The 18,628-nt window shown below is 41.3% G+C and overlaps 1 protein-coding gene across 5 annotated transcripts in view; it reads right to left on the bottom strand.

Moving 5' to 3' along the window:
* The window catches only part of ZFPM2 (zinc finger protein, FOG family member 2), a 456,199-nt gene that overhangs the window by 337,650 nt on the left and 99,921 nt on the right, over positions 1-18,628 (bottom strand). For 2 of the 5 annotated variants that reach the window (XM_079984174.1, XM_079984176.1), the window contains exon 1: positions 222-968. The exons of the other annotated variants lie outside the window; for them this stretch is intronic. In XM_079984174.1, coding sequence (XP_079840300.1) covers positions 222-261 — 40 coding nt within the window. In that variant the 5' untranslated portion in view covers positions 262-968. Of the gene's footprint in view, positions 1-221; positions 969-18,628 lie in introns of those variants that run through there. 5 annotated transcript variants of the gene reach the window in all.

The raw sequence follows: 18,628 nt of genomic DNA, 5'->3' as shown, positions 1-18,628 counted from the left end.
CCCCCAGCCCTCGAAAACACAAGTAGGCGCCGTCCGAAACTCCACCGCAGGGCGCTGCCACTTCTCCTCGACCTGGTTCCCGCCATCCCGAAGTTATTGGTTTTTCGGTTCATTTTTATGTTTACGCACAACAGCAGCAGCAGCAGCACCCTTTGGGGACAAGCCTCGTCGCCTTTCCGTCCCACCCCCCCCCCCCCGCTGCACTCTTGAGGGAAACTTACGTTTAATCTGCCTGGGCTTGCTCTGTTTCCTTCGGGACATGCTCGCCGGTATTGGTGGTGCTGGTAGTGGCGGCTGTTGTTGTTGTTGTTGTTGCCGCCGCCGCCGCCGCCGCTGTTCTTGTTTCAGGTGCACTGAGAGTGTGAAAAGGGGGTGTAAGGTAAGTAGGTGCGGGGCGGGGAGGGAAGAGGGGAGGAAAGGAGGAAGGTGTGTGAGGGGGTGGAAGAGGGCGAAAGAGAAAGAAAGAGAGAGAGAGAGAGAGAAGGGAGAGCGAAGCAAGTCAACGTGCCGGGTTCATAAGAGACAGGAGCTGATGGGAGATGACAGGAAAAAAGAGAAGCGGAGAGGGAGGCTAGAGCCCAAGCTAGGCAGGCGCGCGCGCGCGCGCACGTGTGTGAGCGTGTGTGGTGCCTGCGCGCGCGCTTGTGCGCGTGAGGGGAAGAGGGCTGTGGGGGGGGGGTGGAAAGACAGAAAGAAAGGGAGATTTGGCGTGTCCGGTATATTGTGTAGTGGGGGGGGGCGTTAAGTGAATGAGGGAAAAGAACAGACAGAACTGTGGGGGGGGGAGGCAAGAGAAGAGAGGGAAGAAAGGCAGGACGGAAGGAGAAGAGAGATTGGGGAGGTGGGGGAGAGGAGGGAAAAGGAGGGAGCGCGGTCTCTCCCCCCCCCCCTCTCTCTCTCTCTCTCTCTGTGGCGTCTTTCCCTGTGCAGATGCTGCCGCCGGTGCCGCTCTCCGAGCAGCGCTCCCCTCAGACTGACCGGCTGCGCGAGGGGTGGGGTGGGGGGGGGTTGGCTGGAGAGAGCGCGAGGGGAGCCCCGAGGCCTATCTAGCCCAGCATCCTGTTTCCCACAGGGGCACAACCGCGGGCAGGACACGAGGCCAACTGGCGACCGCCCCCCCCCCTTTTCTTTCTCCCGCTGCCCTTCTCCAGATGGGATTTCAGTGGCAAACGCTGCCTTCGGGTGCCGGAGGAGGTTTGGGTCTAGCCGTCGTGGCTAGTACTACTAGCCTAGTAGCCGGTTTAGTCGGGGGGGGGGAGGGGCGCTTGGCATGGGGGAGTTTTGTCCGCCTGGCTTGAGGAGCCAGTGGCTGCCCCCAAATGCGCACGAGACCCCGCTTATGAGGAAAGTGGCTTCCCCTCAGAGTTGGCAAAGCACCCTCCACTTCCTCCTCCTGTTGCCCTCAGTGTTTGTGTGTGTGTTTTGTTTTTTTTGTTTACTATATATGCATAGCCTCCGCCCTCAAAACAGCAGCAACCCGTTAAAACTATAGGACCTTGCCCCCCTCACGGAAGTTAAATACATATCCTGATAATAGAAGGGTACTTTCCCGCAATATAGTGGGGAGCTCCTTGGAGTCACGCTGTTGGTGTTCACGTGGGAATGTTGATTCGGGACAGAGAAAGCGGAAAAGAACCATTGCAGCCAATGTAGGGACTGCGTTCACAACGCAGAGCCAGAAATGCTTAAAGGCACTTTGACAACCCAAGTCTAATACATACTTCCTGGAAAGTTTTCCATTATACTTTTTCCTGAGTGTTGTTTAGCGTGCAAATAGAGTAGTAAGAACACTATCCAGGAGGGCTTACTCTCTAATCAGTGCTCCCCCCCAAAAAAAAATAATAATTTAGGGGTACTCTCATTTTGACTCAAGAAAATCACTACTTTATAGTTCAAATTGAGGGAAATAAATACAGTAAATGGACAAAAGTACAAAGATTCACAAAATGTTTAGGCGTATGCATACCCCGGGGGGGGGGCACACTTTCTCTAATAAAGAGTGCAGAAGATTGTCTGCAATCCTTGTTATGACTTTCCCCAGTTTGGGCAAAAAATCAATGATGTCAACTTCATAAACTTCTGAGCTTCTGTAAAGAAGAATAAGATGCACTCATGTTGTGTGAAAATGTCCTTATTCTGAGTGGCAGAATTATCGGAGCCCTCAATTATCCCCCCCCCCCTTTTAAGGCAGTCTCAGAAAAGTTTCTCTCTGAAACCTGCTCCACCTTGGAACATGTGAAGTAATAATTCAAAAGACCAAGCCTTCATAGATAGATTTGTCTATGTACTATGTACTAATTTATATGAATTTATTGCACTGCAATTAAGAAAAGAAAATTCTACTAGCCTGCTTTATTTCATTTCATTTCATTGGATGACTCTTTTAACAAAGAGACTTTATGCTTTTACCTTGTAAATTCACTAACGATTCTATTCTAATAGTTTTAGTGAGACAAGGGGACAGTTCCACCATGCACAGCATACTTTTGAGAAGCCCTTCATTGAGCGGGGGATGGAGAATATACTGGGGAAGGTTTCCTTACAATATTATACCCTTTTCCCCAGTAAGTATTAAAGGAAGCCAGTGTTTATTTCTCTAGCATTTCAAAGAATCAAAGTACTTTGCACAGAATTCAAAAAGCGAAGCCGCACAAAGCCGCTGGCCAAAGCCTCATAATCTAAGCCTGCACAAGGCCACAGGTGGATTTAGGGGCTGGCTGATGAGGCTTCTGATTAATGGATGGTGCAAGTCCAGGTTTCTCCCTCTACAAGGACAGGGGGCAGAAGAAACTGCAGGTGAACGCAGAGAGAAACCAATAGTTGCCAACTGAACAATAAGAAACAGTAGGTTGTCCATTTCATTTCCCTACTTTAAACTTTGCAACAGAGCACATAGAGATACCCAGCAATATAAATACTTGCCCCTGTGCACAGTTCACCCATTCAGATAATAGGCATTTTATTAGTCATCTAGAATGCTGCACAATATAGTAAAATCTAGAACTCACCACTTTTAAGCACACACAGATCCCAGAGACTCAAGTTATTTGTTGTGCATAGTTTATTTAAAAGCTTTCATTCTGGTATAAATTATCTATGAATAGGTTATGATCCTCATCAAATTTATCTGCTACTCAATTTTTTTTTCTTGAGCGAAGCATTTAACTTGAGGGTCATTCACTAGCTTGCCACTATCAACATTCATTATATGAATCTATATAAATTCTGAAATCATATGGGGCAGTTTCTGTATTCTTATTGGATTATTTTTTCCTCTTCACAAACTATCTGACAAAAAGAACATTCATATAAATCAAGCTTAATGTATGCATGTGCAAGGTTTTGAGGAACATTTATGCTGAAAATGAGCTTCTAAATGTGTTTTCATCCCTTCAGGTAAAAATAAAAAATGCACAAATATATGTTTATTAATTGAAAAATTAATATAATTATGTAGATAACATTTAAAATTAGATTCACAGCATCTAGCACGTTCTTTGTATATTGACCTTCCTTACAAGGTTCTCATGAATCACTGAGAAACTATAGTTTATTCACACTGAACACCTGAAATTCATTATATAAATTCTAAATATTAAGATAACTTTTTGTGCTATAAGCTAAAATAATTTCCAACAACTGTTATTTTTCCTGTACATGTCAACATTTCTGTTTTTTATATGGAAACTAGGTATGATTTTAATGCTCAATTCTTTTATTAAACTTTTGACGCTGAAGTTGTCTTTTGAAAACTGAAGAGCAAAAACAAATAATCCATTCTTAATTTACCCTAGTTGAAACAAAAAATTCAGCTTCATAATGGCAAATAATAATTTCAATCTGATTGTGACTGCCTTAGGTGTCTGGAAAGGTAAACAAGCAATAAAATTAAAAAACACAATTAGGAAGTCATTTCAGCTGAAGAAAAAGTTAAAACAAATATTATTATGTTTAAATACACCATGTACATTTAGTTGTTAAATTAGGCATGACTTTAACACTCATAAGAATAAAAATCTGCATTAACTTGGACAAAGAGGAGAGAGCTCAGTTGCAGACCCTCCAAGTGTCCCTATTTTCCAGGGATGTCCCTGATTTAGAGAAGCCATCCCGGTTTCTGATTTGATCCCAGAATGTCCTGCTTTTCCTTAGGACGTCCCTATTTTCATTGGAGAAATGTTGGAGGGTATGGTAGGATGTCCTTATTTTCATTGCAAAAATGTTGGAGGGTATGGAGTTATTTAACTCCTGAGCTGTCTGAAGGCAATCCTGTATAGGGAAGATATTTTTTTAATGTTTAATGTTTTATATATGTTGGAAGCTGCCCAGGGTAGCTGGGTCAACCCAGTAAGATGTGTGGGGTGTAAATAGTAAAATTATCATTACGGAATGGGATGTCCCTATTTTCATTGGACTCCGCTAACCCAGACTCCGCTAACCCAGAAATAGTACTTCGGGTTAAGAACTTTGCTTCAGGATGAGAACAGAAATCGTGTGGTGGCAGCAATGGGAGGCCCCATTAGCTAAAGTGGTACCTCAAGTTAAGAACAGTTTCAGGTTAAGAACGGACCTCCAGAACAAATTACGTTCTTAACCCGAGGTACACTGTACTTGCCGGATTGAGAAGGCGATGGGGCCGCATCCTGCCCCCGGGCCTTAGGTTGCCTACCCATGGACTAGATGGTCCTCAGGGTCACTTCCAGCTCTACAATTCTATGCTTCTATTCAATATATCTGTACATTCTTGTGTACAGATAATCCACTCATACAATGTACCTTCATCACTCTTTCAAATACATACTATACTATATATATCACAAATGCTCAAACTGTTTTTGCTTACTAGGGATAGTCCTGGTTGTTTGTCCATTGGTTTTTAAGTGTTGCATTCTTGCTTAGTTGCCCTACCAGGCTGCTCAGCAGACAGCGAGGGCAGGGAGGCAAATGAACAGGGCCCTAGAAGGGGGTAGTTAGGGAGATGTGGACCAGATGAAGGGGGGCATGAAAGACAAGTTTGAAGAGGGAGTGGCCAAACAGAATTAGGAAAACAATCCACAGAAGACAGGTGAAGCAAATCCAGGTAAGAGAGAATGAGCAGAAAGGAAAGGTACAGATGGCAAGGAGATGGAATGAAAAGTAAAGTTCGTATCTTGTTCTGAAATAGCCAGTATTCTGCTAGGCTCTAGTCTATTCTCATCTCAAGCCTTTGATTGTTTATCACTGCAGATGAAAAGGTCACCAACACATAATTGTCTTCCAAGTCCCATGGCTAGAAATAGTAAAGCAAATGTCAGGGTTCTAGTCCTGCCTCCTACTGCTCCCTGACACCAAAGGCAAGGTGCCATTAACTTCAAGGAAACCTGAAACAGGCCACAGTCAACTTAGACCAACGTAAGACAAACTTCTAAACAGAAATACAGAGCCAAAGTTCTGAGCCTTTCATGTTAGCTGCATCAGCATATCACTGATATAATCACCTTAAACTGTTACCAGAGATTGCACTCAGACTAAGCTACATCACAAACTGCTTTGCATTACCACCCAGTGACATTGGAAGGTGCACTTAAAAATAATACTTCCTAAAGCTTTTCATAATTCCCTTAAAGATGAATATGGTTGTGAGCAATATATTTCACTTTATGCTAAAGACATATTGCTGCTTTTATTTATTTTTTTAGCATTCCTTACCTGATATGACTGCTCTGTCTTACAACTGCGGCTAAACCTCCTGCTGCAAAATTAATTTGATTAAATCCAATGCTTGACCTTGTCAGCTAGTGACCTTAGACAGCACTTTGCAAACTACTACTTTCTAGAGCCTGCTAAATGTTTCACCTGTGTCGGAATACTTCTGTCTCCCATGATGCTTTCTGCCCAACAATAGGAACAATTTCTTCAAAAAATTATTTATTAGAAAAATGAGCTTGCATCCTATAAGATTGAGAGTTTTCTGGTTTACAATAAATTCCTGTATATCATGTAGCCTTTATCCATTACAACTATGGTTGTAAATATACTTGAAGTTAAGGTCTCTTCAAATTAACAGAATTTAATTTTTAGTGACCTATTTGCACTACGTATTTATCTATATTGTTTATACTCGTTTAACTTTCATGGCTTCAGGTAACTGAGTTTGCAAAAGATGTTGAGAATTACTTGTTGAAAATCACTAGCCCCCTACCCCTTCATAGATCTTCAGTTCCTATTGTTCCCTCTGGCAAGAGGATGACTGCTAAACTGGTTGAAGTCTGTTGTGTAATTATGCTCTAATAGGACAGTTTACAAATGAGATAAGCACTACTTAGTTCCATTGTTATCACCAGTAAGCGCTGAAGTAATTGGCCTCCAAGTAACAATTCTCCCAGTGAGCCTCCAATTCTGATTTGAAGAGCAAACATAAACCATAGTTTGTTGGTTTGGATGTCATGGCCAACTATGGTTAGCACTGATGGGCAAATCATTAAAATTCCAGTTCATGTCACTTTCAGATGTGTTCCTTTTAAAATCTATTCTGCCCTTCTACTGCATTACTTCATGGACTTTCAAAAAACCCCAAAGAATTCTGAGAATTCTTACACACACCCCAAAAGGTAGTTGTAGTTACGAGGTGACCCAAAGACTGCTTTATTTTATTTTATTTTATTTTATTTCCTTTTTAACAGGCAAGAGCAGCTGCCTTGTGCACTGAAAGTAGAACTGCAAGCATTTCTGGGAACAATGTAATGATGTGCCCTCCCTCCCAAGGAGATTTTATGGTGGGGTTTGTGTGTGTGGAGAGAAGGCTGCAGCTAACAAAAATTAGTCAAATTACAGCATTAGTTTAGATTCAGAGAAGTTGTTCAACACTGGAGATGATTTCCTTCCAGATTACTCAACCTCCACAAATGAGAGAACTCTGATGTTTGCTGCTTAGAGCTATGCTGTGCCTATGTATGGGTTGGGGACCTGATTAGAAAAACTGATTAATGAATCAAAATGAATCAAGAAACGTGGCCAAACCTGATCACTTCTATACAGTATGTGAATGGTGGTCCCTGGGCCACCACTACAAACTCAGATCTTGTTCGGGACAAACACTAGGATAAAACAACAACAGAAAAATGGCAATTAAAACAGACCCTGAAATCAGTATCATTATAGAGCCACAGAGTTCAGCGATTAAAAGCTTGCAGGAACAAAAAGATACTAGCTGTGCACCAAAGAGCTAGCAAAAGAAGGCAGCTATTTTTCAGAAAGGGCTTTCCACAATCTAGACATCACCATGGAGATAACCCAGTATCTTTCGCCTCCCCATCTTTTGCACCTCTGATGCTGATGGGACATAACAGGGGGCCTCCGATACTGATCTTAACTCCTAGGTGTAAGTGATTCTAAAGATGTTCTGTTCCTGCTTCCAAGCCATTAGGGGCTTGAATATTTTTTTAACTGTACAGCAGACTTTCTCAGCCTTGGCTCCCCAGGTGTGATTGGACTACAACTCTCTTCATCCATGACCATTGGTCCTGATAGGTAGGGATAACAGGAGTTGCAGCCCAACAACAGATAGGAATCCAAGGTTGAGAAAGGCTGATCTAGAGACAGTGGTGGAGCTTCATGCTCCGGCATGGGAGCGGGGGGCAGAGAGCAGGTGGGGCTGGGGCTGGTGCGCCTCCTGGGGGCATGGCACGCCACCTGCAGGGGCGGGGCACCCAGTGGGGGCGAGCAGCTACAATGGCACATCATGCTGCCGTGGGCGGGGTGCTCCCCCCCGCACTCCTCTTCCTCCACCAGTGTCTAGAGAGATTCGTTAAAACATGCAGAAAGAATCTCCCTCCCCTACATAACCCGCCCCATTTGAAATCTAAAAATCATGGACTTTCAGAGAGGGTTACAGCCTTAAAACAATTAGGAAAATAATGAAAATGGAAGAGGAAAGAATGAGCTTAAATGAATCCAGATATGATTTGTTACTGTCTGTGATATACCCTGGGGTTCAGTAAACAGCAGTTTTACAATGAAACAATGACTTAATTTTGCTTTTGCTTTTCACTTGTTATGAATCAACAGGACTTTTTAAAGAAGCTGACTCAACCCTCACTGCTAGTCTTAAATAAAGTTGCTGGAAGCCACAGGAGGGGATAGTGCTTTTGCGCTTGGTCTTGTTTGTGAGCTTCCCATGGGCATGTAGGTGGGTCATTGGCTTGATCCAGAAGGGCTCTTCTCATGCCCTTACAATGAAACAGCAACAGCTCAGTGGTGCAGCATACAATCACTGGTTAATTCCCTGGCATCTTCAGTCAGGTAGCAGAAGAAGCAAAGACTCCTGAAACCCTGGAGATCTGAGATCATAGACAGCTGCTGCCAGCCAGAGTAGGCAGTACTGGGTTAGATGTGCCAATGGCATTACACATACAACTTCTATCTTGCCCTGCATACAGAATAGCTTTTATTCAAGCATACGTCTTGACCAGTTTTTATCAATAGAATTAAATGAGGCAAATAAGTAATCTTCCTTGCTTCCCATGTATCCTCTGAAGAAATCCGTTTATTATTCAGTTGGCTGGTCATATATCAATCCACGATCTTATTAGACAGCAAATGTAACTGTCAATTGCCACTGCTGTAAGTATTGGATATCTTGTGCTAGAAAAAGCAGAAATAATAAGCATGGAAAATATCAATATGGATTAATGTGAGGGCCATAGAGCTGAGGATTTATTAATTTCGGTTTGGTTGCATAATGCAAAGTTGTAAAGTGAGATAGATTCATGATTAAAATATCATTGATCTAGCTGGAGTTCATTGAAGACTGTTGCAAGATTTTGGGAGGGGCTGCATTTAAACACTTCCCATTAGAAGCTTAAGCATTTTTTATTTGTTACGTTTCTGTGCCACTTCAGCGCACAGCTGTTAGAATGGTTTATATCCAAATAAAGTAACATACAAAAATGAGATAGAAAAAGGAACACGATCAATAGAATGCTCTATATAATATGCTCTCTCTCTGCAATGTAAGTTGAACAGTTAATATGTTGTTTTGTTGTTGTTGTTTAGTCATTTAGTCATGTTCGACTCTTCGTGACCCCATGGCCAGGCACTTCTGTCTTCCACTGCCTCCTGCAGTTTGGTCAAACTCATGCTGGTAGCTTCGAGAACACTGTCCAGCCATCTCGTCCTCTGTCGTCCCCTTCTCCTTGTGCCCTCAATCTTTCCCAATATCAGGGAACAGTTAATATACTGTATATAAAAACCAGTTCAAACGAGATGTGCACATTCACTAGGACTGATGAAAAATGTGCATGTAATCTGTCCATAAATTGTGCACATTTCCCCATCAATATACATAATTTCCAAGAGGCCTGGCATATGTGCATGTATCATTTGAATTTTGCATGTTCAGTTGTCATGCTACATAACCTCCAGCGGACTTCAGGGAATGTGCAAATCCCAGTTGAATTTTGTACATTTTCTGGCCAATGTGAATATTTTCCAGTCAGTATGCATAGTTTCCAAGAAACATGCTCTTAAAACACACACACACACACACACACACCACTTCAGGGCTGTTCAGTGTGTGCCCTCCAGGCTACTTCTGGCCCACTGCCAAATTGTACATACTCCCCCCCAATGCCCTCCACTGATCAGCTGAGCAGTGGAAAGAAAGGGTGGGGCTCCAGATAAAGATTAACATTTTTCATGCAGTTCAGCCTCCTTTTCCCCACTCTTAACTGTTTGCCAGTCATCTGAAAATCACAGCAGGAGTTTGTTGGAGAGGAGAGTTTTAAACCTTCATTTTCACTCCTGCAGTCCTGATGAAAATTGCCCCCATGCTACTATTTAATTTAGGAAAAATCTTAATAGAGGCATGGCGTCAATCATCAGGAATACAGGGGCAGGAGAGGTTAGCCAAGTGGGAAAAGAGTGCTGGGGAGAGAATGTAGCTCTCTTGATCTTTGCTGGCTTAACTGCTCCTACCTCCTCACCATTTGCTGACCATGAACAGGGTCCACCACTGAGAAGGCCCTGCTTTGTGTGTTTGCCTATGTCACCCGTAGGTACGCCAACAGGACCTCAAATGCAGATCTTAGATTATGGGCAGGATCACACAGTTCTCATTTAGGAGGCAAAGGCCCAGAAAAAATTAAATATGGATACCAAATGGTTGAGATATTATGACTTATTAATAGAGGAAGAGGAAGGTTATTAATTAGGACCATTTGAGCAAATTAAAGATAAGCTAAATTGGTTGCATTACCACCAGATTAACGAATTGTATAAACTGGATAAGAAAAATGGTTTTGCCTTGGAAAAATCTAAGTTGGAGATGGAGTTGTTAGATACTGAAGGTAAAAACTTATCTAAAATGTACAAGCTTTTGCTGGAGTGGCATACGAAAGATGAACAAGTTAAATCGGTGATGATAGATTGGGCAAGAGATTTAGGACATAATATAATGTTTGAGGACTGGGAAAGATTGTGGAAGAAAGGGGTGAAGTTCACCGCATGTACTTTGTTAAAGGAAAATATTATGAAGATGATGTATAGATGGTATTTGACTCCTGTAAAATTAGCAAAGATGTATCATAACTGTGATACTACATGTTGGAAATGTAAAGAAAAGGAAGGAACAGTCTTTCATATGTGGTGGACCTGCCCCAGGGTGAAAGACTTCTGGGAAAAGATTTATAATGAATTGAAAAAAATGTTGAAATATACATTTACAAAGAAACCAGAGGCCTTTCTTCTTGGAATAACAGGTTCGGAATTGCCCAAGAAAGACGTTAATCTATTTTTGTATGCTACAACTGCAGCTCGTATTCTGTTAGCTAAAAAGTGGAAAACTCAAGAATTACCAAAAGTAGAAGAATGGCAGATGAAGATGATGGACGTTATGGAGCTAGCCGATCTAACCGGAAGAGTCCGCGACCAGAAGGAGGAGGGATACCATGAAGAATGGAATAAATTTAATGATTATTTAGCTAAATTTATTAAGCTAAAATAACTGGAAATAGCGTCCAGATACTCAATGGGCTTAGGATTGTACTTATGGCAACTGACAAAATAATATGTTTAATACAAGAAGGAGAAGATTTAAAGATGTTAATGTTTAATTTAAAGGGTATTAAAATTGGGATTTGGAAAACCGTTATAAGGATATGCAATGAAATTCAACTAAGGGGAAACGAGGAAGTCATTTTACAAAGTAAATAACTGTTATTTTCAATAAGGTTAGGATTGATGTTTGTTATGTTTTGTTTGTTTTATGTTTTTGTTTGTCGTTGACATTGTAAAAACTAATAAAATTTTTACAAAAAAACAAAACAAAACTTCAAACCTTAATGCAAAAGAAGAAGAAGAAAGTCCCCACCTTTGTTGCCAGTAATACTAACCAAAGAATTCATGATGATATTCTGGAATCTAATGTGTGCTTCCAGTCACACTGGTGAGAACATCCCAACAGGCCTGCCCTTTTAGGACCCAGAGAGTAATAGTCAGTCCATGACATCTAAATAAATTTCTCCTTCACCAGATCAGTCCTTTACCAATGAATGTAGAACACCAAGTACAAAACTTGTACCATGTGTTAACTCAAATGTGTACACGGATATATGTGGTGAGGTGATCCCTTAGATAACCTTGTCCCAAGTTATTTAAGGGTTTAAATACTGAACTATGAAGCTACTATATATTGAATATGACACACTGGTACTACAAAAAAACAACACCCCAGCCCTGCATCTGTTCTTTGAAAACACCTTTGGTGTATTACTAGAAGCAACATACTATTCCATGTGCCTCACTGTTTCAAAGGTAATGAATTAGAGGGAGAATAGAATGCACCTTGCATATACAAATGCAGCATGAAGAATGCATATCTGAAGTTACCATTATGCATTACCAACAGATCTGTCTGCCACTGACTTCCATGAAATTCAAGGTAAGAAGAATGCTAAATGTATGCATGGTGGATCTAATCACACGGCTCCAAAATGAGTAGCATTTTTTCCCCTGGTTTTGCAAGATCAGTGTCTTTTTGCAGCACATCCCAATTTTAGATTTTCAAAAAGCTGAAATAAATGTACAACCAGTGGCAGCTAGATTACTGGGCTTTATTATTATTATTATTATTCTAGATATGATGGGCATGGCATTGAAGCTTGCAAGCCTAAAGGAGTTTGTATCCCAGAGTTTGAATCTCTGCTAAACAGCTGGTTGCAGCACTACTTAAAATACATGTTAAATAAATCATGATTTATTTAGGAGTAAGCATCTCAGTCTTCCAATGCCCAGTGTCTTTGTACCTCCAACTGCTATGCAAATACCCTTGAATAAAAAAAAATCAGATCACAGTATGTAGCCCTCATTGTTCCCACATGTCCAACAAATCCTCATGATCTAGCAGATGCAAACTGTGTGCACAAACCCCCTGACATGCTACCTAAATTTTATCAATTGCTCCTGCTAGTGGCATCTTGCAGTATACATTTTAACCTGCTGATGTTTGAAAACCATTATTTGTACTTCTATGGCATGAAAGGAGGGGAACCCAACCAACTGCTGACACTTATGTAACGTACATAAAATGGAAAGGGGAAAAATATATCACACTGATCCAAAGTTCCATGGTCACTCGGATAGGCATATAAACTCTCATACATGTGGGCTTCTCCATTCATTCAATATATGCACTTTAGTCCACAAGGGACTCAGATAGATCTGCAGTGTTACTATTGTGAGTGCAGAGGAGAAGGGACATAAATACTGGTGATTATAAAGATTCACAACTAAAATCTATGATTAGTTGCACATCAGTAGAAATTGCTTTGGGGTTTTTTTAAAAAAGAATTTGTAGAAATTGTGTCGTTGCTTTTAAAAGTTTATTTGTACTTCATTTTTTAAATATATGGTACTTCAAGCTGCGTAGTGGCTTATACCTTTGTATAATAAATAAAATAAGTGCCTCAGGCAGTAGGAGCAGGGATATGAATGCACTTGGCCCCATGCTTGCTTGCCTCAACCTGCCACTCACTTGCCCCTGTCACCATCAGAAGGAAGCTGTAGCACCTTGGGAAATCTAGGAGTAGGAAGGTGACAGAAATATTGATGGAGGGGACAGGGGTATCAGGCTTGTCCCTGCTGCACAATGCCTTCCCCCCATATATGCTGTATTGTATATGCATCATCTGAAGAAGGCTTCTGTTGTTCAATAATTTGTAATGTTTGCTTGTTATAGTACTTTAAAGGCGTAAACCACCTTGGGGCAAATATCATAAATAAATAAACAGCATTCCTAAATGGCAGGAACTCAAAATTTTCCCTTTCTCTGCAGCCTATTTAAAAAGTGACAATCCAAACTCACACGCAAAAAGGACTGTGGTTCAGGACCAATAGCTGAATGTGTTGTGCAACACCACAGAATTCATATCACGACAGGACTTTGGGATTCAGTTAAGGAAATCAATGGAACGGGGTTCCCATTTTGTGTTTCCACAAAAAGGTGTGCCATTCTGATTTACAGGCTGAATAGCGACCTCTAGCTATTATATCACTCCAAAACGTTGGAGCAGCTTAGATAGGAAAGTTATAGGAAACTCCCCAACATTTTCAGCAGTGGGTTTTCTACAGACTTTGGCAAAAGAATGATTGGGCAATTCTTAATTTTGTTGGCACCTTTATTGTTTGCCCTTCAGTTTGGCACAGACCTCTACATACACATCAGAAAGGGAATATATGGGGGGCAATGAATGTACATAAACATGAAGCAATGAGCCCATCTTCAGAGCTATAAAGAAATGCTGTAAAGGCAAAGCCAGAGATATGATTTGTCTGATCTTATAACTAGAAGTAATACTGACAGGAGCAAGAACACTGTAAATACTGAGGAAAGGACATGAAATATTTCCTTCTGTGGCTGTAGAAAGATCTACAGGGAAGGGAGATATAACACAGAGTCAACAAAGAATATTATAAGATCACTTCAGAAAACAACAGGAGGGAGGGAGTCTATGAAAATATTGAATAGGAAATCCTTTTCTCACGGGGAATAGCTGAAAGCGTTAATAGTGTGTAATGGACAGGTTACCCAAAAACAAGGAGGCAAGGGGAAATAAAAATCAACCGCGAATATTGATATGGCTGGCATGGGAACCCAGGCTGCCAGAAAAGCTTTGTTAATTGCATCATCAGATCCACCTTTATGAGGCTGCCATAGGGGGAATGTACTGGCGTGTTGGGCAATCCTCTCTGGCCCTGTCACACTTTTCTGTCAAAATAATGTCAATAAATCAATAGGAATGAGAAGGGTGGTAGTAGTGGTAGGAAAAATGAGTCCCAAAACCGGTAGCATCTTCCCTCTGAAGCATTTTTTTCAGTCTGGCTTTGCTTGGGAGGCTGCAGGAACAGAGGTAGGAACATGTGGGGAGGGGTGGAGCCAACAGGATTATCCACAATCTCTCCCTTATATATGTATATTTACCCTCAGTGCTTTTTCTGACTATAAATTCTGGCATGGAGTACTGGAACATTTCTGGTCCAGTGGACCAGGTCTCCACCACCCTATTGTAACTAGTGGGAGGGGCCATCTACCTGCCAGTCATCTTGCATCTTAATCAGATAGTCAGCTGATGGACAAAGTTGTGTTTAAATCTTGCTTTCTGCATGGTTAAGCTGCACATGGGGAGTTCCTTGAGGATTGAAACCTCCTCACACCAGCTGATGTGTGAGAGTTCAATCTGTATTATTATTATTATTCTTTTTCCCTAACAGGACTCAAGGCAGCTTACAGCTAAAAACAAGAACTACTAAAAATATAGAAAAATCAATCATGAAAATACAATTAAAGAATGAAAACTATATACATATATAAAATCTGTTTAAAACATACCAATAATTACAATAAAACCAGCACTATGCCAGCTCTTTAATTAAAAGCAGTTCAATTTCCAAAGGCCTGCTGGCAGAAGGACAACAAGGAGGGAGCCAGTCTAGCTGCTCTAGGGAGGAAGTTCCAAAGTCTGGGAGCAGCCTCCATGAAGGACCTCTCCCTCTCCCTTATCTCCACCAAGCATGCTTGTGAGGGTGGTGAGACCAAGAGAAGCCCCGCTCAAGATCTCATAACCCAGAGGGTTATGTATGAGGGAATCTGGTCCTCCAGACACTTTGGACCTAAGCTTTCTGCAGGCTTTGCTGCATCATTAATAATAATAACAGTAATAGTAATAGTTCTGACCATATAACTGATAGCACATTTTGGGTTGCCTAATTTTGCGTACTTTTACTACAGACTTGTAATACACTGGACCCTCCAGATATGAACTTAATTCATTCCAGGGCTCCGTTCGCACCTCAAAAATTATGTAAACAGAGGTTTGCTTCTGCGCATGCATGCGGCGCAATTGAGTGCTTCTGTGCATGCGCACGCAGCGAAACCCGGAAGTATACACTTCCAGGTTTGCCATGGCCACAACCCGAAGATTCCATATCCAGAAGGAGACATAAGTAGAGGTACAACTGTATATATACATGTGGAAAAGATGAGGATTTATTATTACAAAAAATTGGGGTTTAAATAAATGAAAATAGCTTGGTCCCCGGCATCATAACCCAGCAAGTGCTTGAAAAAAAAATCTCACTCAGTGTGTGCTCACTTCAGTGAGGGCACAAAATAGTGAATTACATATTTTGTAATTTAGAAAAACTTGAACTTGGTTCACATCTCTACCCTGGGCAGTTTATAGTTTAGTCAGCTCAGCCTGCATAGCTCAGTCGGTTAAAGAGCAGTGCTGATGATGCCAAAGTTGCAACTTTCATCCCCATATGGGACACCTGCATATCCCTGCATTGCAAAGGGTTGGACTAGGAGATTTTCAAGGTCCCTTCCAACTCTACAATTTTATGATTGTATATAATAATAGTTTGCTCCAGCACTGCTAACTTTCCCTTCAGGAATAAACAGGGAGCTATATAAATTCAATAATAAATAAATAAATAATAAAATACCAGTTGTTTGATCTCTTTTCCTGCCCAAACCTTTACATCTCCGTTAACGCTTTTTAATCATGCAGGCAGGTGGGGGTTGCATGTCATATGGATATTTCTCCCTTGCTAGCAGTTCCTTGTGAATCTGTTTTAAAATGACAAAAACAACCCTTTTCTGTGGCTGAATTTCTCTACACTTGTGTATTTTGTACCACAGAGCTGCAAAGAAACATGTCGCAGAGCTAGTGCCACAGTGCCAGGTGGTGAATTCCTACGAATGTTTGCCTCAGGCCTCATTTTCATCGCTTGCTCTTGTTGCCCAAGCAGAGTTCTGTTCTGTCAGGCTGACAAAACTGCAGCCAACTCTACAGCTGTTGAATAACAGGAAATTTGGGACATTCAAAATGGGATTTCTTGTATAATCTGGCAATATGGCAGAATCTGAACAAGTGAGCAATGTGAACCATTGTTTGGTTGCTAAATGTGGTACATGTTCCATTTGTGGAGCTTGAGTTATCTAGGAAGGAAATTATTTCGAAAACCTCATTAGAGGTGATTTATTTACCAGCCAATCTGTATGGAAATGTTTTCTCTCTAAAATACAGTTCTGCAGAGGCTCTTGGTTAAAACTGCATTTTTGTGCGAAACAGAACCACCTGGAGCTGGTCCTCGTCACACTTCCTATGATATGCAGTGCCAATTGTGGAAGCACCAACATAGTGTGAGGGTTTACTAGGGTTTCACAGACTGCGTAAGCAGGAACAGAAATTCACAGAAGGGGAAAGGCACAACTCTATTTTATGGAGTACAAAAGCAAAGCAAATTCCACAAAGGATTCAATCATAATTCAAATCAGTTGCCACAAGGCTTCAACTGCAACAGGAGATATAATTACCAATCAAAGGTGGCTCACTGCAACCCAAAGTATATCTGCAGAAAATGGGGGGTGGGGGGTGGGCAGTCCTCTGATCTTCAAGATGAAGTAAGTCCTGGACCTTTTCCAGTCAGTCCAGGGCAAGGTTTCACCAACAGAACAGGCACACCATCCAGTATTCTGTTGTCCAGCGAGATCTTCAAATCCTCATATTCAACTAAAACTCAACTGGAGCTGATCATGTCAGATGTTCTCCCTCACTTACCTGTAGCTTTTTCTCTCCCCGTTATACAACCTCCCTTTCCTCCTTATGCTAGAATCTTCAGTTTCTGTGCATGTAAAAACTGGCTGATGCTGATGGCAAAAGCAACCCAGAATATTTTTGATATGAAAAATTATGGGATTTCAGCAGAATGTTACAGGATATGGACAGGTTAGAAATGAAGAAATATAACTGCCCCAAAACATTTGAAGGTGCAAATAGTTTGAATGTGGAATCATGGAGGACTGCACAAGAGCATCATGAGAACAAATCCTCATTATGCACAGTAAAAGGGAGGTTTGGAGGGTCCCCAGGAACCTGGGTTTGGACATCACAGGAAGACAAGCTTTATTGCAGCTTCCTCATTTGTTTCTCCCGCTCACTCCATGGGAGGAGTGAAGCAGGAATGATTTGACAGCATGCAACCAGCATGCTGTTTATTCCTGATAAACCATGATAAGCCACTAACCTGGGCTTACATGCAGATGGGGTCTGAAAGCTTGAATTGTAAAGCAGTTACATGTTTTGGTGAAAAACTGCACAATCTCTGGAGTTCCTTCCAAGTCTGGACACATTTTCATGAGATTTTAGGATTGGATTCAATGACTGCAGCTATAATTGCATCCTTCAAATGAAATATGAGAAAGTAGGTCTCTGCTAAACAAACACTAATGCAAAACCTTTCCATTTTTCTTTTGCATTTAGAGGTGCAGAATGCCAAAGAACATAGTACTTTCAGGGTTCTCCTTTGCTTTGTGAACTGTCTTCCAAAAAGGACATCCACAGAAGAGGAAATGCCAGTCTCTTGGACAAGTCAGAGCCAGGTATATCGGGTCAGTTAGGAAACATTTAGCCCAATAGTTGAGGAACAGCAAGGAGCATATTGTATAAAGAAAAGTCGTTCATACTCAGATCTGACAGCTGCAGAAGACTGCAGAAGGCCTTGGGTAAACTGATATCCCATGGAAAAGAAATAGCACACTACTATATAGTAAGAGGATGGCTGTAAATAACCAGTTAATTTCTACTGTGGAGAATGTGTGCTTTGGGCAATTTGAAGCTACTGGAGTCTCATTACTGGCTTCTCTCCTGCAAATTTCTTGCTAACAGTGTTATCCCAGATGCATATGAAAAAAGTGTACCAGCAAGAGAAATTTCTGATAAAAACCATTACAACTCATTTCTGACATGTACACTTGAAGGTCATGTAGGCCTATGACAGCGTAAGGTTGAGAATCGGCTAAGGCTTCATGGAAACTGTTCACTGAACAGCAGCAAAATTATACCGTATAAATGTATAATACTAAACAAAACAAGGGACAAATATACATGTCTGAGAGAAGTAATTGAGTATTAAAAAACTATAGCTAGGCAGTGGTTAGTAATGATGAACTCATGACTTAAAGGAGATAAAATAATCACTCCAGAAACATTATCTTGAATAGACTGACTGATTGAAGAATGCAGGTTATAACATAGGCAACATAGGCTCTTTTTGAGGCTTTGAGAGGCCTGGAGGCTGAATGTTCATTTCA

The sequence above is a fragment of the Podarcis cretensis genome, assembly GCF_951804945.1.
Source record: "Podarcis cretensis genome assembly, chromosome: 7".
In the NCBI taxonomy this organism is placed as follows: Eukaryota; Metazoa; Chordata; class Lepidosauria; order Squamata; family Lacertidae; genus Podarcis; species Podarcis cretensis.
Note: the sequence above shows the minus strand (reverse complement) of the source record. Positions and strands in the feature narration are given on the sequence as shown.